This window comes from Pangasianodon hypophthalmus, chromosome 30, assembly GCF_027358585.1.
Source record: "Pangasianodon hypophthalmus isolate fPanHyp1 chromosome 30, fPanHyp1.pri, whole genome shotgun sequence".
Taxonomy (NCBI): Eukaryota; Metazoa; Chordata; class Actinopteri; order Siluriformes; family Pangasiidae; genus Pangasianodon; species Pangasianodon hypophthalmus.
Window position 1 is genome coordinate 6260180 of NC_069739.1, and position 23887 is coordinate 6284066.

Below are 23887 nucleotides of genomic sequence, written 5' to 3' on the forward strand. Positions count from 1 at the left end.
TGGTCATTGATTCTCACCAGACACGTCCAGAAAGGTCCGGGCTTGCCCAGTTCCAGCGCTGCTGATGGCGATGCAGTCATAGAAGCCCTCATCTTCCAGAGACACCTTAGCTATCTTCCATGACGCATTGGAAGACTCACTGTTTCAGTAAATCAAAAGCAGTGAGGTGGGGGTCAAATAAAACTTGGACATTAAGAGTAACTTCAAATATATCATCTAGCTCCTTTGGAGTATAAAAGCACCTGAAGATCTGGTCCACTCCCAGGCTCTCGCCCTCTCGGCTGAAGCGTAGGGTGAAGGGGATCAGACTGTCGATCTGGCATGTGAGTTCACCTTTCTGCAAGTAGTAACCCGGAGTGGTGGAGGGCATACTCACTTTTGGGGCACCTGGAGGCAAAATCATTAAAAAAATCTTATTACCTTCACGTCACATTACACAAAGACATTTCTATAACTTGAAAATGATTCATTTCTTTGTTGTTTATTTCATCCTGCATGTTCTCCAAAGATCTTTGATGTGCTTTAACACAGACAACTACAGCAAGCTGAGTCTCAGTGATATGTTGCTCTGACCTGGTATGATGCTGGAGAACAAGACGCTAGAGACTCTCTGAAAGAGGAAGCCGTCACGGTCATAGCCGGTCACTCTGAGGAAGAAGGCTTCGTTAGGCGGCGTGAAGTCTGTGATGTTCCAGATACCATAGGGCTTGCGTTCAGGATAGTAGCGAATGGGCAAAGTCTTTATCACGCCACCAGTGATGCTCAGGAGCTCCAGCTGATCAGCACGTGCAGGACGAGACAGGCCTGTTGTGTTTAGCAGGATGAAGGTGGGAATGCCTGTGTGTGTGTGTGTGTGTGTGAGTAAGAGGGAGAGAAATACAGAGAGAGAAAGAGAGCTCATCATCTAATAAGGCAAACCACATGATATATATTACTTTAAGAAAGAGATTTAAGAAGAGCTCACATAGAATAGTATGTTGTATGCTAAGAACATGCTTAGTATCCCATCTCTCACCTTTGGGCTCCATGAGTTTTGTTTTTTCAACATATTTTTGGGTGATAAATTACGGGATTTGAAGTCAGTCACTTAATCGCACCAAAGACTAACACTTGGTGCATTTCTGAATCGTCTGTCTTGCATCAAATGCAGCAGATAGATAATGATTTTTACAAGCGTTTCAGCGTTTCATATTACCAAGTTTTTCGAGTTTGCACAGGCTGAATCAAACGATTTAGTTCTATATACAATAATCATTATTCTTGTTTTTTTAACTGTAAATATACTTTTCATGATTCGTAGTTATTTCTCAAAGATTAACAGTTAATTAATTAATGATTGTAGATTTTTTTAATGAATGTACTTATGATAAATACATTGTTTAACCTATATAATATACATAAAACACTGGGAATTACTTGAGATTAGAATAAGAAGTGATATGTAAATAAATTACTACTACTTTTGAAGGTAAAAATGAGAAAACAGTGACACCTTCTAACCTTGTACAGGCCTGCTGGAGGTCATTTTGAAATCCAGGGTGTGCTTCCTGGAAAATCCGGCCCGGAAGTCGATGGTGCTTAGGCCTGTGATACGGACTGAGTGTCGACCCTCGCTGATCGTCTGAGGTCAAAATGGAGTCAAAATGGGCTTTCATACTGATCAAATTTTATGTTAATGGAATATTTAAACAGATAAAAAACTTCAGTCAGGTTAGTCAACATGAATTACACTATTACTGACAGAACAATCAGCTGAATATTAGAATATAAAGAAAATTGTTTTAGTGTTGTTTGGTGTACATGTCTGATGAATACAAAGGACATAGTAATGGTTTAGTTACCAGACTCACAATCTCATAAAGACTGAAAATGTCAGTTTGTCTATTAGAAAGTCATTGTAAAGTACAGAAATTAAGATTCACAAAACATGAATTTAAGGCTGGGCAATAAGTGTGTCTTTGGCCTCATCTTTCTCTCTAGCTAGCCGTCTGAGGATGCCCTTAGGCTGATTTGTGTCTAATATTAAACACAGAGGGCCGCAGTCTGAGTTGGAGACTTGAGAAAGCTTACAGGTCTCCTGAGTGGCCCTGTTGTGGAGAGATGGTAAGTTTGAATTCCGATGATACCACGGCCATCTGTGGCCGCGAGTACAAGAGAGGAAAAATAGGCTGTGCTGTGTTCTGGAGGAAACATGTGCCAGCCTTTACCCTCTCTGGTTGGTAGCTAATGTCTGATAGGTGAGAGCAAACATGTGAGTGGGAAATGGCAAATGACCAAGTTGGGATAAAAAGACAAGTACTTGCCTTTAACCCGAAAAAAAAAAAAATGCCGACTGAACACGCATATCATGTTTTTTTTTCCTTTGCTGTCAAATGTAACATGATAACATAAAAGCAAGAGACAGACGAATTTAATGATACATGATTGAGAAAATGGCAAGCATTGAAATAAACATATAATAGAAGTCTAGTATATTCCTAATGTATTGCTACATGTACAGTTCAATTTACAGTCAAAATTATAGGCAGCTGATCAAATAGTACTTGAGCCAGAAGATAGACAGTGGCAGAATGTGTAAAGCTGTTATGAAAAACACTGACTCTGAATCAGTTAACTGAATTGAAATATAGGCAATATAGGCAAATCTTTCATGCTTTTTATTCACTATTTTGAAATTATAAGCCCTTGTTTTGGTGAATTCTCTGTACTCTCCTCTAAACAAAAGTGCCCCCAGTTTAAAGTCTAAGCTTTAATCTATACTGATTTTAGGATTTTTTGCATAGCACTCTAAGCAGCACTTAACTACGCTTGTAGTTACGAGGCCTGAATGCGTGCTGATGTGAGCAATTTTGGTAATTTTGGTATTATATCTTCGCTATACATGATAACTCAACTCTGAATACATCATTCGTACATTAATAAATTTCCACAGCACTGTTTTGTCTCTCTCTCGACAAGCTGAGCAAGTTACCCGAGACATTGAAACCTCAGTCTCTCTGCGTGACTGCATTACTGCGGACAGCCTTCAGAACTTTGTTTTCAACCCCACCACGCACAACTATGGCAACTGGTCCTAAGGGCTGCTCGCATACTTTTGAAATTACAACCTTCCTAAACTATTATCATGGGGCCATAAAAAATGGCATATGAAGCCAAGAAATAGTCATCGCCCAGGTCAGTGGTCCTACAAGGTTACGCCTGCAGGTGAAGTAGGGAAGAATACAGGAGAATGGAGATGTGAAAAGGAAAAAATACCTAAAAAAAAAGAGGTGCAAGTAAACGCAAAAGAGGTCGTTCAACTGCCACAGATCATGGGCACCCAATTAACAGAAAAAATGAAACTCAGATGTCTTCGCCCTTGCTACTTGCTAAACTCTTGCTACTTCTAAATCCTATTTAGACTTCTGTTGAGTGTTTAAGTGCTCGACTGACTTACACAACAGCCAACAGCGTTCAAGATACGCCGCACCCCCACCGAATCTAAACACACCTGACAGTAACTTAGCGAGCCTGCTAAATAAGGATTTCGGTTATAGCATAATGTTCATGACCATATCACTGAAACACAGGTACAAAAATCTCTTTTGCTTTCAGAGGCACTTTAATACTGAAATTGCGCACATTCATATTCAGACCTCAAAAGAAACTATAGACTTACACCCTACACAGACAGTTATGCGAGAGTTGCACCTTCAAGCAGAGTTCACCAAAAAATAAAAATAAAAAAGGCGTGTCTGAGCTACACACAATTGTGACCTTGAACTTGAGTCAGTTTTTCTTGTACTGGCTCAACAATGAGCACTAAAACGTCCAGCACCGCTGTCTATTGGTCAGTTGTAACCACAATTAATTATTTAATTATTAATTACAACCACTATTAATTATTTAAACACATTGTCTCTGTAATGTCCACAGAAAGGGTCCAGAGTGGAGACTGGAGGAGACATCATCTTCATTGAAGACAATGTTTATCTATGGGTAAAATTATGAACACTATTTACTTAAAGTGAGCTGGTAAGCTGACCGAGTGAGATGAAAGCTTGGTCACCTTATTCTTTAAAGCATGGGACCATTTTCTTTACATTAGAGTGCACCAAGTTAATAAAAACATTAGCTTCATTTTATTAAATTGACAAATCAAAGTAGCAGATTAAAAGAATGATAAAATATCTTGCATCCCATGCACACATTACAATTTAACAACCTAGACTTAGTATCTCAGTGACTAAAAACGCCGTTTTCGTGTGGATGGAAGGCCAAAATGCTGAGGAAAATCAACATTTTTAAAAACATCAGTATCCATCTGGACAGGGCATTAGAATATGGAGAAATATTGATGTAACTTAACTTGCAAACCTACGGAGCAAAATGGGAAACTAAAAACCTTTAACTTTAGAAATGTGCTTTAATTGACAAATCTGCACTGCTTTTGTCCACTTCACTACAGACTAGACTTAAACAAATATCTGGTCAATATTTCACTAAAATATTCTCCAAGCGCACAACAAATATCAGGTAAGTTTAAAAAAAAACATCTACCACTGAAAATTATTGATAAATAGCAGAACCAGCTTTGCACTGTAAACTCTTTATACCAGTTAACAGTTAATCTTTTTTTCCAGTTAATCTATGGGCAAACTGGGCTATTTATAGTACAGGAAGACTATATAGCACATAAAGGATGCTGTGTAAAAGGCAAACCTTTAAAAAAAAATATGTTATATAGCCTTTTGAAAATTAGATCATACCAACTAGCAATGTTTGTCGAAACAGAACCCTTTTTCCCCCCACAAGGGAAACCAATGCAGTGCAAAACTGAGTATCCAAGGAGGGAGAAAAACAAAGGAGGAGAAAAAAAATAAACATATGAAGTCATGGGAGGAGAGAGGGAGAAAATTTAAGGGGAGGATTGGAGTGAGAATGAAAGACTGCGCGCAGTGACATGAAGGGTCACCAGGACAAAGTTTAGAGGCTGTGTGACTGCTGCATAACACAATACACAAAATAATTAACAAAATTTCTCACTATACAGTAAATAATCAGCTATGCAGAGAGTGGAAATGAAAAGGAGTTAAATATTATATATATATATAAAACTCCTTTTCAAGAAAGAAAGAAAGAAAGAAAGTGGTGTGAAAAAAATATAAAATATAGTGGTATAAAATATATATATATATATATATATATATATATATATATATATATATATATATATATATATATGTGTGTGTGTGTATATGTGCGGGAATAGCAGAGTACACCACAACACACTCCAAGCACAGTTATTCAGTGTCCAAATCAGTCATTATAAGAAAATTCTGCAATTTCTCCTGACAGGAGCCGAGGACAAGAATCCCTCTGTTACTGTAAGTCAAACAATGTCCTTAACATCCCCTCGCTTTGGCCGTGAGTCTCTATCACTCAAATGCTTAATCTCAAATGTGGACTCGGTCTCAAGAGACCAAACAGACATCAATAACAATCTTTCCAGAAATGCATCTGTTATATATTTATATAACCAAACCCAATTTAATTTATGACAGATGATTTTTCAATTTTCTCAACTTTCACCTTTCATGAAGGAACGAATAACAACTGAGCAAGTAAAGCTCCGCGTGCTTTACACTAAGGCGCTTTATTCTGCGTTCTAGGTGAGGAAGTGGCTTGTTGCTCACCTTTATGGACCACATGCCCGGCTCTGGATCTTTGAGGTTGATTATCTTGGCTGAGTTGGGGATGTGAAGCAACTCTGTCAGTCCATCTTTGTTCCCAATCAATTTCCCTGTGAAGAAATGTTGCACAATGCTGGTTTCAACATGGGCTTGATGTATTTGCAACCCATGGCCAGGGAAACATTGTTTGCCCTCCATTCAGCTGACTCAGATGGACATTAAGGCTGCAACAACTAACAGAGAAAATAAATAAAATCTGATAATAAAAATGTCTGTAGACAAATTTCATATCGATTAGCTGGCCTATGTTATGAAGCTATTTGAATCAGCTACGACATTTAATTTTCTAAATAAATAGGTCATATATTTTTGTGTTGTACGTTGTGTCCCAAGTCATCAAGTCGCATTCCTGCTTTTCCGAGTCAAAGAATCAAAGTCGATTCCACTCACAGAAAATGATTCACCTCACCCAAACACCGAAAGCAAAATGAATCTGACATCCGAGTGACAGATGGTAAATATTGGCCTTTATTTGGAATTTGTGGAATACTGTTAGTTTGCGTGTCTGAGATGAAAAATTTAGTAGAAGATTGGATTTGACATTTTTTTTCCAATCTGATCCACTGATGTATATTATGCAATAGAAGCAGATGCATGTGATGTTAACTGACACGACACAGATTATCCAAAACTCAAAAATGGAAAAAAATGTCTCAGTACTACCATATGAGGATGTTGTCCCTACCCTGTACCTACCCTGAGGGTTGCGTATCTCGATGTTTGGGGCTGGACCACTCAGAGCGACTGTGACCTCCTTCAGGCTGGGGTCAAAGGGGATCCTCCAGGTGTTGCTGACTGGACTGTAGTGGTCAGTGGAGAGCAGGTGGACTTTAGAGGACTGCACTGCCTCCTCCACCCATTTAAGCACCTTCCCAGAGAAAAGGCACATAATACAAACACACATGTAAGGAAATGTTGGTAGTGTGGATGGCTGCTTGGGTGGAAGAATAGATGAGCACCTCACACTTACATCAGGTTAAGATAAGATCCCCAACTTGCATGATCTTTTTTTTAGATCTAGACTAAAAAACAATGGGATGAACATCTGGTCTGAACCTCGAGTCCTGACAAGCGCTTAGAGTTTTACCAGAGCCACATTACACACAGAGTTACACACAAACAGATTTAAAAACATCCACTACACAAATCTGGAAGTGTTTGGAATACCACTGATTGAAAATGAAGCACAAAGAACAGCTGTATACTAGTTTGTTGTTGTTAGCAGCAACGGTAATTTTGTCTAATTTTGCTTTCAACAGTCAGACTCTTTTTTTCAGACAGGTGCTCCGGGGATTTTCATGCAAAACAGTTTCTAGAGATGGAGTGAAAAACAGCCAGTGAGCAGCACTTCTGTGGGCGGAAACACCTTGTTGATGAGAAAGGTTAGAAGAGAATAACCGGACTGGTTCAAGCTGACAGGAAGTCTACAGTAACTTAAATAACCACTTTTTACAACTGTGGTGGGCTGAAAAGCATCTCAGAACAACATGCTGAACCTTGAAGCGCTTGAGCTGCAGGTAGTAAAAACACTTATTTGCTACAACTCTGAGCTGAGTCGCCTCACCAGAGTCATCCTGCAAACATTAGCAAAGCATTTATAATTAAACATTATTAATGATTTGGCTACTACGACTATGTATGAACATGCATGACCTAGTTTCAGTGGCTATTTTAGCTGATGGGGAGACTGCACCAGCCTGCTCATGCCTGCTCTTATGTTTGAACAGTCAGAGATTTCTTGGCCGTTCTCAAAAACGAATTTTCACTACGACCGCACATAAAATTTATGCTTAGCAACCGTCGTTGTTACACATCCACAGACACACACACACACGCACATGCACACACACATGGTCTTGTGTGTCTTGTAGACCAGTAGGCTAAAGACACAGGTGAAGTCAGACAGAGAAAAGGCCAAGAGAAAGAAAGAAAGAAAGAAAGAAAATAGCATGAACGACAGAAAGATAGTGTGTGAAGCAAAATAACAGAAAGAAGTAAGAATAGAAAGAAAGAAAGAAAGAAAGAAAGAAAGAAAGAAAGAATGAAAGAAAGATGGTATGAAAGACAGAAAGACAGTGTGTAACAAAATAACAGAAAGAAAGAAAGAAAGAAAGCCAGTACCAAAGAAAGAAAGAAAGAAAGAGAGAAAGAAACACAGACAGACCTTTGCTATGAAAAACAGAGACAGTGTTTAACAAAATAACAGAAAGAAGTAAGAATAAAAAGAAAGAAAGAAAGAATGAAAAATTGTATGAAAGACAGAAAGACAGTGTGTAACAAAATAACAGAAAGAAAGAAAGAAAGAAAGCCAGTACCAAAGAAAGAAAGAAAGAAAGAGAGAAAGAAACACAGACAGACCTTTGCTATGAAAAACAGAGACAGTGTTTAACAAAATAACAGAAAGAAGTAAGAATAAAAAGAAAGAAAGAATGAAAGAAAGATGGTATGAAAGACAGAAAGACAGTGTGTAACAAAATAACAGAAAGAAAGAAAGAAAGGCAGTACCAAAGAAAGAAAGAAAGAAAGAAAGAAACACAGACAGACCTTTGCTATGAAAAACAGAGACAGTGTGTAACAAAATAACAGAAACAAGTAAGAATAAAAAGAAAGAAAGAAAGAAAGAAAGAAAAATTGTATGAAAGACAGAAAGACAGTGTGTGTAAGAAAGATATAAGACAAAAGAAAGCCTGTACTAAAGAAAGAAAGGACATAAAGAATGAATGAATGAATGAATGAATGAAAGTCCTCACCTCATTGACCTGTTTCTTGTCCAGATGGAACACCTGTCCTGAGCTGGTGGAGGCGATTTCTTCATATACCTTGTACCCAATATGTGATCTGTCATCACAGTCACCAGTCAACACAAACACCACCTGTACTCACACACACACACACACACACACACACACACATTAGAGAAGCTGGTGTAACATGATACAGAGCATTTAAGGTGGAGGGAACAGTGCCTGTACCTGAGACTGTTTCTGCTGGATGAGCTGCAGGACCTCGTGGGTCAGTTTGTAATCTTTAGATCGAGCGTCTGTGAAGACGTAAATGAAGGAGCCTGGCAGAGAGATTTCCAGCGCAATCTTGATGGCTCCAATGCTCATCTCTGGACAATCTCCACCTCCCTGTTGATCGTCAGTATTAATTATGAGAGATTACAAACAGCTCTTTCGCAGATTTGGATATATTTATATCGTTAGAGGATAATGATCCTTGTCACCAGTTGAATCATGGATGAGATGCCACTTCCATGTTCAAATTCTAAAACGAAGCACGACATTTATTTGTTCATAAAAATCAAATCCACATCCCAGATCCCTGTGCGTGTGTGTGTCTCAACTCTCTTTGTTTACTGGGATGTCATCATGAGCCTTAAGCCTGCAAAACATCTGGAAAAAAGGAATCTTCTCTAAGTCTTGTTGGACTGAATTAAATTTCAGGGACCTTTCCCACCAAAAACGCACTCACTGACATACACACCTACACTTTAAATCCCGTTTTAATAGCCTGAGCATGTCTTCTCTCAAGCTGAGCTACTCACAGCATTGTGATTATAAATTATTGAATGCATTTCTTCGAAATGCTTTTTTGGACCTTTTTAAATGGTGCAATTGTTCAAATTTCTCCCATTTGGTTGCTTCCTCAGGAAACACAGGCATACACCCACACGCTTGCGACACTTCACACAAACATCTGCTCCAGACGCCAGCCAATGTGAATGATTAAAATGGCTCCACAATCTGCGATCAAGATATTGTCTTGTGGCAAATACACTCAGTTGTGCTCCATACAGCAGAGGACACACTCTCTATTGCCAGAAAAACTCCTCGACATGCCAAGGATGCTGTCTCATGGGTGGAACACAGAGCATCTCGACCGGAAAACACAGCGTTAGCTTGATCTTCAGAAAGATTTGGACTACACATTGGACTACACACAAACAAATGCAAGGTGCTGTATCTTGCCTTGTAGATAGAGTTTGTATTCTGCACAGGTCGTATCACACAAATACATGTCAAGTCACCTGTACGTAGAGCTCCTGCAACTCAGTCTGGAACTTCTTGGGATCTGTGGTTATGGTAACTGGCCCAATCTCTGTAAAAAAAAACAAAAAAAAAACAAGAAGTGAAACACATGTCTGTAGGCAGGAATTTAGTGATCTGGATGGCACAACAATTCGAATAGTTTATTTTTTGTTTGAATTGTGTATGCACGCCAAATATTTGCGCTGACGTACGACGCTCGATGCCCAGTCTCAGCAGCTGGAGCTTGAACTGATCTGACAGAGAAGCTCTGCTCTCTCGTTTCTCACTGCAGAGAACTCTTCTAAACTGCTTTGTTCAATTTTGGAATTCTCTAATTATAATGAAGTAAAACTAATTGGGTTGCACTAAATATTCTGAACACCAACAATTTCTTTCCAACCCTTTACAAATAATCTAATGGTAATGAATAGCGTTGCAGTCAGTACAAACATGATCAAACTGTTAGAGTGGCAGCAGATCAGCAGTAGTAACAGTTCAGGCTTTCTCCCAAGGACATTAGACAAGTGATTTGTAATTCAAGTATGAAAAGTGGGTACAACATTCAGGTTTGATACACCACATGAAAACACACCTTCCTGCTCAATATGCAAAAAAACCCAAAAAAAAAACAAGTCTTTCTGTGTAGCCATCATAAATGAAATTGCAAATAAATGGAAGTGCCAAATATAACTGGAAAAACAATGGAATTCATTGCCTTCTGTGACAAACCTTTCTGTGTCAGTGAGGATGTTTTATCTTGTAAGCTAAAAAAAACATACTGAGCCTCATTGCAGTTTAAGTCGAGGTTAGAGTTCTTTATACAATTATTTTGTTGCATAGCATAACAGTATGAAAACAAGTAGAACTTGATGCCAATGGCAAGTCCTTTCTGCTACTAATTCTGTACACCACTGTTGTTGTCCGTGGTCTTCGGGGTGTTTTAATGTTCCTGAGCTCATCAGTGCGTTCTTTCCTTGTAACGATGTACCAAATACTTGATTTGGCCACACTTAATGTTCACATCTCTGTGATGGGCTGTTTTTTTTTTTTTTTTTTTTAATGTTTCACCCAAATGATGGCTTGCTTCACTGAAAGTAGTCACGTTTACATGGACACTTTTTGTTTCAATCGGAATGAAATCAATCAGATTGATTAATCCGATTGCAGTGTTTACAAGAACGCTGAAGAAAGTAATCGGGTTGATATGCGCGTTTACATGACAGAATTGAATTTGATCTTCTGACATGCGCGCAGTGCATGAATACACGTTTCTCGCTGTTCCAACATGCAGATACTAGCAGCCACTCTCTTGCCATTGCTTCTTTTTTTCGTTTTAAAAAGCAGACTTAACATTTGCCTATTTCAGCTGCTAATTAGAAGACGACGAACGCGTGATGTTTTGTGCGGTACTGTGTGTATTTAGCAAGCAGTTAAAATGCCCCTTCCCGAGCCCAGAACAAGGCGTCTGTGGATGAGGGTCCGAAGCAAGGACTGGTGGGACAACGTCGTCTTGCACCACTTCACAGACGAGGAGTGGAAGGAGAATTTTAGGATGACACAACAGTCACTTATGACACTATGCTCAATGGTAGAGGGGAACATGGCACCTGGTGAGGCTACGGTCAGAGCCCCAACACTGCTGACGATGCGAGTCGCAATTGTACTGTATAAACTCGGCAGCTGTGCAGAATACTGTGTGATCTCCAATCAATTTGGCGTCCATAAGATCACGGTCAAGAAATTCGTTTACATGTTCTGTAAGGGCATGGTGAGAGGGCCGATAAAGCAGCTGTCAGTCAGCCGTGCGTCATACGTCATTACGTGATTTGTACGTCATTGCACATGCGCAGAACTATCTGGTTTCATTTTCAATCCGATGAAGTGTTTACACGTCCTCTCCATTGGATTAGAAAAGGTTTAAACCACCCCTAACGATCCGAATGAAATTTTAATCGGTTTTGGCCAATTCATTCCGATTGACGTGTTTACATGTGACTTTTTAAATCTGATTGTGCTTCTAGTCCCATTACGATCGGATTATTAGTTTTCATGTAAACGCAGCTATTGACAGCTTTTTAGACTTTATTTTGACCGTTAATAGCAGCCAATTAAACAATTACATTTCCTTCGTTAAAGAGAGGGCTCTCCAACACTTAACTCTTCAACAAAATAGTCAAAGACAATGGAAGTTTTAGGAATCTCAGTTCAGGTCTTGTGTATTCTCTGGGCAAATAATTTAATATCCATGCATTTCATATTCGTTCTTAATAAAAATGATGTTCTCCAGAAACCTTTGCTTGAGAGATGCTTGACAGTTTGAAACATTTACTGTTTTTTTTTTTTTTTACTGTTTTTACATTTACTGTTACTGATTTCTCTATAAAAACAATGGTAAAAACATGAGACTAAGAATAAATTCCAGTGGTAATGAACAAAAAGTAAAAAAAAAATTTGACTTTTAGCTTTTTATTCCTCCCTCAATCTAGTTATGCTGTAATATTTTATTTACTTTATAAAGGACCCTTTTGACATTCTAATAGCCAGTGTAGCCCTGTTAAATAAAAAAAAAGAAATTATTTACATTTCGTGTTAGATATAGTGATGTGGTGTGTTTCGTGGTGAATCTTTTTTTTGTTTTCAAGAAAGGTTTTATGAATATCTGTAAAGGGAGTCCTGCTGAGGCTAATAGGCATGTGTTTGCTGCAAGAAGCCAGCAGGCGTCTTGTTAGCGATGTTCTAATGTCCTGTTCTCATCAGCTGTTCTCCCCCACGACGGGAAAGACCTTATAACTCAGGTATGCTCGTTGGCCTGTGGCATGTATATTAGCATGAAGTCATGGTTCTGCAGTTGCTAGCGGATAACCTCATGCTCTGCTCTAAAACGAGCTTTCTTGTTCTGCAGCCAAAAGTCAGTAGTTACGTTTTTCTCAGTTGCTTTGTTCTTCGTTCTAACGAGCTGTGAAACTTTTCCGAGCTGCTCTTTCCAAGGGTGTTCAGAGCGGAGAGATGGATGACTTCATCACTGCAGCTGCTCCGCTTTAGAAACAATGCATAGAAGGAAAAAGACTTGTGATTGATGCAGGGTTCGATGCAGGGTTCGACCAATACATTTAACTAGGAGTCTCGAAAATGTGATATGGCTTTGAACTACATCCCAACTGTTAAATGGAACGCAAAGAGGTTAGGAAGTCTAGTGGCGTCTAATTGAAACTACGAGTGAGCTTGCCAATGAAAAGAACAGGCAAGCAACTGCAAAAACTATTCAAAAACATATCTGCCTCTCACATAGGCTTCGTACAGCAGAGAATAGCAGAGAATTTCTTGTAGCGCAAGAACGTACAGAAGATCATGCCGTTTTCACCCCAATTTGTTCAGCTGCCAATTCCAGATTTCCCCTATTATACAACAGCTACTAACGGGGGAGGGTGAAGGCTAACACGTGTTTCCTCTGAGACACGTGAAGCTAGCCAACCACATCTTTCTGACTTGCTGCTCATTGCGGCATTATGGGATGGTGTAACACACTCAGAGGAAAGCGCAATCTACTCTCTTCCACATACATGAGCTCATAAATGCCCACGGCTGCCTAATGTCACTATGATTGAGAAGAGAGGAAGGGTTTACATTCCTCCCTCCCATCCACACCAAAACACCACTTTTGACCACCGCAAATGCATCTTTTTGAATTCATTTTCCAAAGTGGATAGATGTGGATAAAAGCTGAAGTATGAGTATCATGTTATCTCCACGGTTCCCAGATGGTGGAACTTCCTGCGATGCTATATTCTGTATTAGGTCTTTTAATTTCATGTTTGGGTTGTATGTTATAAAAGAGACACATAGGTGTGCAGGATTGTAGGTTTTATGATCGTGTCGCCCATCGTTTTTGTGTTTCGTGGCAGACTGAAAATGCATTTTCGAAATGAACCATGTCAGTGTGGACCAGGCCTGAGAAGGTGCCAGATCTCCAGTCTTCGTGCGACTGCTTCACTTGAAAAGCAGCATTTTATTATAACAGCTTAAGTGGCCATTATTGTACTATTTATGCAGAGAGAAACTTGCCTTTGTGAACATATTGTTAAAGGGAACGTTTATGTGATCAAAGCCCTTCTTAAAACTAACACAGAAATGTGTTTGGCTCCAGTAAATCCAACAACTGTTTCATGCTGGAAAACTTTACACAGCACTGGGCCATATCTTCTGATTAAACAGTTTTATCTTAGCTGGCCCAGGCACTGTCTGACTCTGGCTGTACTTGGACCAGAATGCAGTGCCACAGTTAAGACAAACTGAGCAGAAACCATATGGAAAACAGAAAACGTTTGTCATTCTGTCATTCAGCTGTGAGAACCGTAAGTCCACAGATTTATCAATCGTCTCAAAGCCTGAGCATTAACGAATGGCAAAAGACAAAAAAGACCTAAAGCCAAAAACTCAGGAAACAAATCTTGACTTTTTAACTTAGAATGATGACAAAAAAGACATCATATATTAACACAAACTTAAATTAAAGAACAATATTTCATACATTTTTATTCATTTATAGTTATGGTTATTGTCATGAAAACAAGTTATCACTTATAGCAGCTATAAAAGGTCACCTCTCTTTTTTCTTTTTCTCTTGCAAAGTTATAATAAGACAAAATTCTGTTTGCCATGTTTTCTCCAAAAAAAAAACGAAAAAAAAAAAACCTCAATGCCCTCCATCCTCGGACATTTCAGAAACCTCTGACTGTTACAAAGCACTCACACTGGAGACTCCTTACTAAAAAAGCTCAATAAATATCCCCTTCGCCAAATTATCATCAAATCAACAATTTCAGACATTTTTTAATCTGTTTACTTGGAGTGTTATCCATAAAAGTCTCAGTGTAAATTGTTACTATAGAACCATTAACACATTAGCTTGAATTAAGAATTCAACGGCACTGCAATATAAGTTAACGTAAAACAGCTTTAACACCATATGTTTGTTCTCAGAAACAGAGTTTTGCCACCTAATAAACAGCATTTTTACTGCAAATCCAGTTGGTTTGTAATGTGACGTAATGCTACATGAGTTCATGTTCTTTCACGGAGCGTTTGCATGTGTAAGTGCTAACAGAGGGCTAATGGGATACAACACTGAAAATAACTCTAGCCCAAGCAGCCTAAGTCCTTTAAATGAAAGCGAGATACTTCTGACGCTAGAGAAGAAGCTTATTCAGCGAGTGAGAAGCCTCCGTTTCTCATCCGCCTGCCTGAGCGAGAGAGATTGTGTAGCTGTGGATGTAATCATATTAACAACCCACAACATTTGTTTTCTTTTTTCCGTGCCTTGCAGGTCTTTTTTTGTCTTCCTGAACACACACTTCCCACGTGCATATTAAACAGTAATTATTGTGCTGCAGGAATACACAAGTGTACTAACCACATATAACACTGGGAATGTTCTGGCATTGCTCTAGTGGCAAATAATTAAAGGTGACTAATGCCTAATTTTAGACTTGTTTGTGTGTTTCTCATGAGATGTCTACTGGGAATGCACAGATTTCTCTAAGGAATTAGGAAATGGGAATTGGTTTCATATGTTAAAAAAACAAAACAAAACAATCTACCAGCGAAACGCAGTAAAATAAGTAAACAAGATGATATACACTCACTGATCACTTTATTAGGAACACCTGTACACCTGCACGTTCATGCAATCATCCAATCAGCCAATCACGTGGCATTAATACAACGCATTAAATCATACAGAGCTTCTGTTAATGTTTACATGAAACATCAGAATGGGGAAACTGTGATCTCAGAGACTCAGAGTTTACACGGAATGGTGCGATAAACAAAAAACATTCGTAAGTGTTATTTAGTGACATTTTTTAATGGTTTCATCTGTGTAAAATAAGGAGGTCTCTCCAGATGTTAAACTCAGCTGGCCCTTCCTGGCTGAAACATTGTCACATTCTGCTTGCTACAATTTCCAGTAGTGATTGTGATGGATCAAAGATGGCTTTAATCTTATTTTTGTAGTTTCCTTATTTCCTTCCTTCCTTCCTTCCTTCTTTATTTCCTTCCTTCATTACTTCTTTATATCCTTTCTTCCTTCCTTATTTCCTTCTTTTCTTGTTTCCATCCTTCCTTATTTCCTTCCCTCTTCCTTTATTTCCTTCCTTCCTTAATTCCTTCCTTTATTATTTCTTTCCTTCCTTCTTTATTTGCTTATTTCCTTCCTTCCTTCCTTTTTTCCTTCCTTCCTTGTTTCCTTATCTCTTTCCTTTCGTCTTTATTTCCTTCCTTCCTTATTTCCTTATATCCTTTCTTCCTTCTTCTTCAAGCAAACCCATGTATATATCGTGATACATATCATGTATCCCAGAAATGCCTCTGAAAAATCATCATACTATATTTCTGTCATATCATCAGCCCCTAGTATGTACTAAATAATATGAAAAACTGAATTTATTATAACCTGTCAGTTGTTTTTTTTTTTAATTCGTGTTTTCTTTATATCTCTGTATGATCTTTTCATTATTTCCTATTCAAATACTTTGCTAAATGAGAACTTTACAACACACACTATCCTGTGGTTAATTGAATTGGTTCAAGATTTTGCAGTGGAGCTCACAAACAAGGAGCCTTTGTTAAGAACCAGAAGAGAAAAAGAATTTCCTTTCAGCTTTTTTTCCCTCCTAGTTGACTGTTAGTAAGGGGACCGCTTTTCGTGCACATACACGTCCTGTATCTCAGAAAAAAAGTCAATAATCTGGAGTTGCTGGTGGCGAGAGTCATATCGAATCCAAATGTAAAGGAAACCAGGCTTATCAGCGGGGCTATGCCAAAACAGTGTGTGGTGTAGAAATACAAAATGAGAGTAAAATCATGTTTAACAGTGGGTTTAGCTGAACTAAATCATAAACTAAGCTGTGTGTAGACCCCCTGCAGCAAAGTACCACTAAACCCACAATGCATTGTGTCAGTGGAAAAGGCGAACTCGTGTGGTTCTGGTTTAGATCAGCTACACTCTGTGACGCACTGCGCCTTAGGGCACAAGTTAGGCGGCTACCTCACAGAACTCACGTTCTCTATCGCTATACTGGTGTATGTGTGTGTCAGAGACAAAGAAGCAAAAAGAAAAAATGAAAGCAAAACAGACAAAAAGGGTTTAGACTAAAAAAAATAGTATGTAAAGGCAATTGTGTTAATAACCCAGGAGTTTCCCCCTTTTTTTCTGCATCCCCGCTGAATGTCTGGTAAATATTAAACCCTGAACTTTACTGAGGTCAATTCTCGTCCTGCCTCAAAATGTTACTTAGATACAATTACAGTACTGTGCAAAAGTCTTAGGCACATGCAAAGAAATGATGCAGAGCAAAGATGCCTTCAAAAATAATTAAATTACATGTTTCTACATAAAAAAAAATACTATAAGAGCAGTAATAAACAGTAAACAGTAATAAATGAAACAAAATCTATATTTGGTGTGACAACCCTTTGCTTAAAAAAATGTATTCTCAGGTACAATTTGTGCAGTTTTATAAGGAAATGAGCTGTAAGTTTTACTGAGCATCTTGTAGAAGACTTCTTCTGGAGACTTTGACTGTCACACTTGCTTCTTATTTTTGCAGGAAAACCCAGCAGCCTTCATTATGTTTTTTTGTCTGAAAAGTGGTCTCTGATATATGCTAATATGCTTTCTTTACTGACATACAAAAAGTTTTTCTGTAACATTTAATTTTGTGCTGGAAAACTAATGTTCGGAATCTAAAATGTTTTTGTACTGACTCGATAATGTAGAAATCATAAAATAAAAATCTATAACAAAGTTTGTGCTAAAAAACAGGGTGTCTAAGACTTTTGCACAGTACTGTATGTTAAATAAATCAAAATCTAGAACATGGACGAGGACTGTTTTCATTCATTCAACCGGACATGAATATAATTCAGATTGGTTTAATCTCCTTCATTTGAGGTGTAGTGTACATTGACATTTTTGAGCTTGAGCTTTAAAAATTATTAGCACGGTGAAGCACGGTGGTGTCAGCATCATGCTATGGGGCTGCTTCTCTTCAGCTGAGACTGGGGCTTTAGTCAAGATAGAGGGAATTATGGATAGCTCCAGACACCAATCTCTCCTGGCACAAAACCTGCAGGCCTCTGTTAGACAGCTGAAGATGAAGAAACATTTCACCTTCCAGCACAAATCCAAGTGAACAAGGGAATGGCTACAGAAGAAGAAGTTCAGTGTTTTGGAATGGCCCAGTCAGAGTCCAGATCTAAATCCTATTGAAAATCCAACTTGAAGGGTTGGACACTTGACGTGAAGAAGGCTGAGCACAGGAGATTCCCTCACAATGTGAAAAATCTGGAGCATTTTTGCAAGGAAGAGTGGAATAAAATTGCTAAATCAAGATGTGCTAAATTGGTAGATTCTTACCCAAAAAGACTAAGTGCTGTATTACAAGTAAAAGGTGCTTTAACACAGTATTAGTTAAGGGGTGGCAAACCTATGCAACCAGGTTATTGTACTCTTTTTCCTTTTTTTAAACTAAATGTTTCTGTTTGTTTTTCACTTAAACAACTTTTTTGGTTGTTATATCACATTAAAGGTGGACATGATTTATCTTGGTTTCATTTTTCACATCACGAATACCTGCGATTTTAACAGGGGTGTCTATATTTTTTATATCCACAATAAGTAATGTGATAAAGGAAAAACTCAGGGTATATCTACTAGAAACAAAGATCCTTGTTGAATTACACTTTTCAGCAGTGAAGTATTTTAGCAACTCGTTGATTGTCCAACTCATCGAAATGAAAAAAAAAAATAAATAAATAAACTGCCAAAATAAATTTTAAAAAAATACTGATGAAACATGTCATTTGGCAATGAAACCTTCAACCTAGAAACTTTATTGCTCCCCTCTTTTCTCCCATTCAGGGAAACTGTAGAACTATATTTCACAGAGAAGAGACACTTGCAATCACACACTCTCCCCATACTGAGATTTTGGCTCACTTTTGTTATTGGAGATTGCTGTGATTCATTTGTTCGCACAGGCTACGCTCCAGTTAAAGCACAATATGTCTGCAAATAAATATGGTGCCTCTGCTTTTCTGTCAGATAGATGAGTGCTGGATATATATGTCCTACTGTCCAACAAGTAACAACGCAATACATGTTCCTCATTACAATGAGGGTGTGTGTTATGTGAAACCCATGCTGTTTTACAGCTGTCTGCCACTGTGTGTGCGTTTAATGAGAAAGCAGGCCTGATTCTGAACTGCTGAAGGAGCAAAGTCTCCTAACACCTGTGAAAGCTTCCAAGCTTGGGAGGAATTCACTGGTTTGGCTTTCGGTTGAAGGGGAGCGTGAGTTCTCAGTTGGAGAGTGTGAATGGCACTGATGGCTGGACAGGAGGGAGGGATGGGGTGAATCTTGGCACCTTGTAAACATGTAAAAACACGTTGTGCGTGTGCTTCCAACATGACGAAGCACTTCCAGGGAAACAGTGGAAGCACTCCGAGTTCTCTCACAGTGCAGTGACTTGGGCTGCAACAGTGATTTGACATGATCGATAAATAACAGCCTGAACAGTGTTAGTTTCCTTATACCACGGTGATTTGCCAATGTTTTAATTTATCAAGGAACAAAATGTCACCGCTTTTAACCGTTTATATTTACACTGAATGTTAAGGGATAATAAGCTAGTTCATGTTATGACTTATGTTACATTAGCGACGTTCCACTCACCAGCCTCTCTTTTTACTCGTCATGCTAACAAGAAACCAGAACCAGAAACCTGCCCAAAATTCACACCTTAAAGGAGACTGAAACTATTATTGATTAGACATCTGAGAGAACTAAATATTCTAGACCAACAAACACTTCCAAACAACAATACAGAATCAACAATTCTATGTAATGGCATAAGACCATCAACAAAGTCTAACAGATAGTACACAAAGGTCAGAATCCTACCTTACCAGTAGAGAATAAAGCCAAGATATAACTAATTAGAATGAGCGGAACTACTGTCAGACATGTCAGAAAATTAATGAACACCTTCTGATTCGAGAATTCGATAGCACTGCGATATAATGTTGATTAGGACAAATCATCAATGTGGAAATTTTTATTCTATACATCGTTTATTTAACTAACAACAGAATAATGTTGGGCCGCTGCATAGCTCTGCGCGCAAAGCTGTTTTCCAGCCCAACACTGTTAAGGCAGTATTAAAGAGCACAAAATAAATCAACTGATTTCACTTGCAGTATATAAGCGTCCTGCTTAGATAACAAGAAGCTGAGTTGCACAGAGTTGTTTTGCGCAAAGTTCCTGCAAACTGATAGAAAACACAAGGGCGAGCCGTTATAAGACGTTAAATATTGTTCGTGACAGTAAACAAATGCAAATGATATTTGTCACAGCCTTTCTCAAAAATTATTTGTTGATTAATTCACATGAATAAACGAGTACTGAAATTGTTTTTGCAGCCCTGGCAGTGATTTTGTATAACTGTAAACTTTTTTTTCTCATATAACGTTACAGTGTTATAGTGCTAGATGAGTCAGGGCTGTGCTCAGTGTTGGACAACGGCCATGAAAGATAACGTGTGTGTCCTAATACTGTAACATCTACGTAAATACTCATAATAACAGTAGAATTGTGAGGGAATGCACAGGGATTTGAATTCATTATGATAAGTCGGTTGTCTCAGACTCTGAGGAAGCTTCTGCATGGCAAACAGCATCATGGCTATCACCCAGGACAGATGTTTTCTTGTTGCTGGGACAGATAATCACTAAAAGATGTTGTGACATGAGACCGTTCTTCCATCACCTCTGTGAAATGATGACACTAAGAACGCAATGTGCTTGAGCACTCATCAAGGGACTGTAATGACATGCAGCAAATGTGAAGCCTTTGCAATGCATGATGAAAGTCAAACATGAACACATGTGTAAGTAATGATACAGGCCTGTTGGGTAAATAGAGCACAGCACCTGGATGAAGACTGAATCATTTGGTTAACTGTGTGGTAAATAATGTTCTTATGGTTAAACTGGGGGGGTGAAGTGTTTACACGTATATAATAATAACAATACTATCATACAGTATATATAATATATAATAATGCATGCATTATTTCTGTATAACAGCACAGTAGTTCCAGCTGTAACATGAACGACAAGGTTTATATTAATGTGCTCGTTCTAATAGGTTAATGTTTCTATAGTAACAGCTCACACACAGGGACTTGTACATAATAATAATAATAATAATAATAATAATGATAATAATAAATAACGGATTTTAAAAAACATGTTTTTAATCAAAGGAAAATGTATAATAGTTGATGTGGTGAAGTATTTGTTCATCCTGTTATATCTGAAATTAAAGAACGAATATTTGAGTAAGAAAAAGGGTGTGATGTGAACATATGAAAGCATTTGTCAGTTTTATAGTACACACAACAAAAAAACTTTGAAACTTTGAAACTTCCAGGCTAACTAAAGGTCACAAGAGGAAAGCACAAATACATATAGGTTTTTAATTACAATCCAATGATTACTAACCTTCAATATTTGTAGCCCCTCGTATCACCAATTTTTTTTTAAATATTTTAATTTTTTTAGTATTTAATTCTAAATTTGAATCATCATACAGTAACTCTCTTTAAACTTTTAATAAAACTTAAATAAATGCAATCATTGTTACCTATTTACTTTCACCTCTGTTTCATTCTGTTATTAGTTATAACAATATTTATTTAACCCTCTTAAGGTGAATTTAAAAGCTTCGCTTATAAAGGGACGTGCATAAAAGAATCCTAAATGTGGACCTACTGAGTTTTTACATCTTTCAGCTTATAGTCCTTGCGACCTGATAAATACGGACAGTGTAAGAGATTTCATGGACAAATCTTTCTCGAAAATATCAACAACTACTAAATCTTCTCCACAATATACTTAATAATACTCGATTACTAACCTCTTATAGACATGTGTGGATTCCACACAGATCATAAACTCATTTCCAACAAAGACCATAAAATTTGTCAGCGATCCCTGAGGTCATGTCTGACTGCTTGGCAACCTCTCTAAAGGCTTAACTGCTGACAGCAACTGTCAAAACTGAAAAAAGATGGCATGTGGTTTCACTCACCTGTGCACACCGTGTTTCATTTGTCTGATACGATCATAATTGTTATAGAAGAGATGAATGAAAAGTGAACTGAAGTGTGGCCAGCTGATGATCAAGCATGTGTTATTACTTGGCTCTGATTTGACTAATGCCTCGGTAAATCACAGCAGCATGCAGGGTTTTGTCGCTGTTAGCATTTGCCAAACCGGCAAAAGCAGCCGTACATATGGTTTTCATTTTGTCTTACAAAATATAGCCATTTCTGACTGACACACGAGGCATGAGCTCAATGCTAAAGGGATTAATGTATGGAAGCTCAGGAATGCATTGACAGCAATCGTATGGGACGAGAGATTGAAAAGCCGTTTCGCGCTGGACGTGCCACGTTAAGCATCACATGCAGCGTCATGTCATGTTAAGGCCTCGAAATAATTTCCATTTGAAGAATGTTCAAGCCACACTGGCCGCGTACCAGAGACGCGTCAAATTCCAGTCTACGTACCACGCCGCCCTGGTTTTTATCAACTGATAGTAACATTAAATAAAATATTCAGTAAAGCAGAAAAGAACATTTCTTATGTTTCATATGAACACCATATACAATAATTCCATAATGACGCATATGTACACAAACACCAACAATTCCAACTGATCTGTCTCTTTGTAGATGCTTAGCTTTATCGAATAGCAAATGTTGACCTGAAAGCCACAGTCAAACCTCAACAGTTATGTTGTCCAAAGATCTCACACTCAAACACACACACACACACACACACACACACACAGATGCTGATATGTCAGCCGGGAGCTGACTGGCCTTTTTGCAGCTATTCAGGAAATGTTTCAGCGCTATAAAGCCTGGCTGGGAGACAAAGAACGAGAGATGAAGAGAGAGCGTGGAAGGAATGAAAGAAAGCCAGGGGTCAAAAGGGGAACGAATGAAAATTGAATGAATAGAAACCTCTTCAAATAAAAAGGAGACTGGGATGCTTTCTCCTTCTGAAAAAAAGGAAGACGTTCTCATCTGTCTTTCTCAGCAGTACTCAAGCGCTGTGTTTAGTCGTCTGCTTATGTAAGCTTAACCTTAAGAAATATTCAGTGCTTGGAGGAAAAAAAACACGCCGCTTGTCACTCACCACACTCATGATTTGGTAGCACTGTATTCAGCAAGAAATGCAGTTTTGAAAAGGTAAGCGTGTGAGGATGGCCAGCAACAGCCAGCTAAGGAACTAGCCTTAATACAGACCAAATGCCTTTCCCACCTAGTAGTAAAATAAAATGTAATTAAATATAAAACATGATTGCGTCTAATATCCTTCGCTTTAATGACAGTCTAGACATTAATCTTTTTAACTGGGCCATAAAATTGTGGCCTGAAAAAGCACTTACTTTGAGGAAAATTTCATGACCACCACCGCTGCTTGATATTTCGCCTAAAGACCAATTAGTTTGTTAACATTTATATGTTGTTAAATTCACTTTATCGGTGCACAGCGTCTAACTCGGTTTATAATGAGAAACGAAGTCAGAAAATGGAATAATATACATTACGGTTATACTTCAAAATTAAAACGTGCTTTTAAATGGCAATTAAGTAAGGAATAAAACATAAAAGAGCACGCTGTTATAGGAAAATAATCAATGACGGTGTGATGAGATGAAACAGAGTTACTGTATAAGGTGATTATTTTCATATAACGTCATATCCCAAAGTATTTAGTCAGTTTAGGTCCCAAAGCTATATATCTGTAAAATGCAAACTAAATTTGATGGTTAGATTGAGAAAACTTAGCATAACTGACCTTATTTCTTCATCCATGAGCTAAAGCCATGTAATGTTACGGCCTGCTACACAACACGTTTGAAATTATATGAATGAATGAAATTAAATCATGTGAGATGGTGCTGTTGATCCAAAACATTTGGGATGTTGGATGTATGACATAAATAATAAGCTAGTGTGCAACGTGGACCAAAAAAAACAACGCTAATAA

At 38.1% G+C, this 23887-nt stretch overlaps 1 protein-coding gene across 2 annotated transcripts in view; it reads right to left on the reverse strand.

Annotated features, from left to right (window-relative positions):
* The window catches only part of hmcn1 (hemicentin 1), a 101464-nt gene that overhangs the window by 69714 nt on the left and 7863 nt on the right, over positions 1-23887 (reverse strand). For both annotated transcript variants that reach the window (XM_053231677.1, XM_026917968.3), the window contains exons 2-10: positions 9763-9833; positions 8705-8863; positions 8483-8605; positions 6429-6600; positions 5676-5782; positions 1501-1621; positions 574-837; positions 243-387; positions 18-139 (exon numbers count right to left, since the gene is read on the reverse strand). In XM_053231677.1, the coding sequence (XP_053087652.1) occupies positions 18-139; positions 243-387; positions 574-837; positions 1501-1621; positions 5676-5782; positions 6429-6600; positions 8483-8605; positions 8705-8863; positions 9763-9833 (1284 nt within the window). The remainder of the gene's footprint in view (positions 1-17; positions 140-242; positions 388-573; positions 838-1500; positions 1622-5675; positions 5783-6428; positions 6601-8482; positions 8606-8704; positions 8864-9762; positions 9834-23887) is intronic.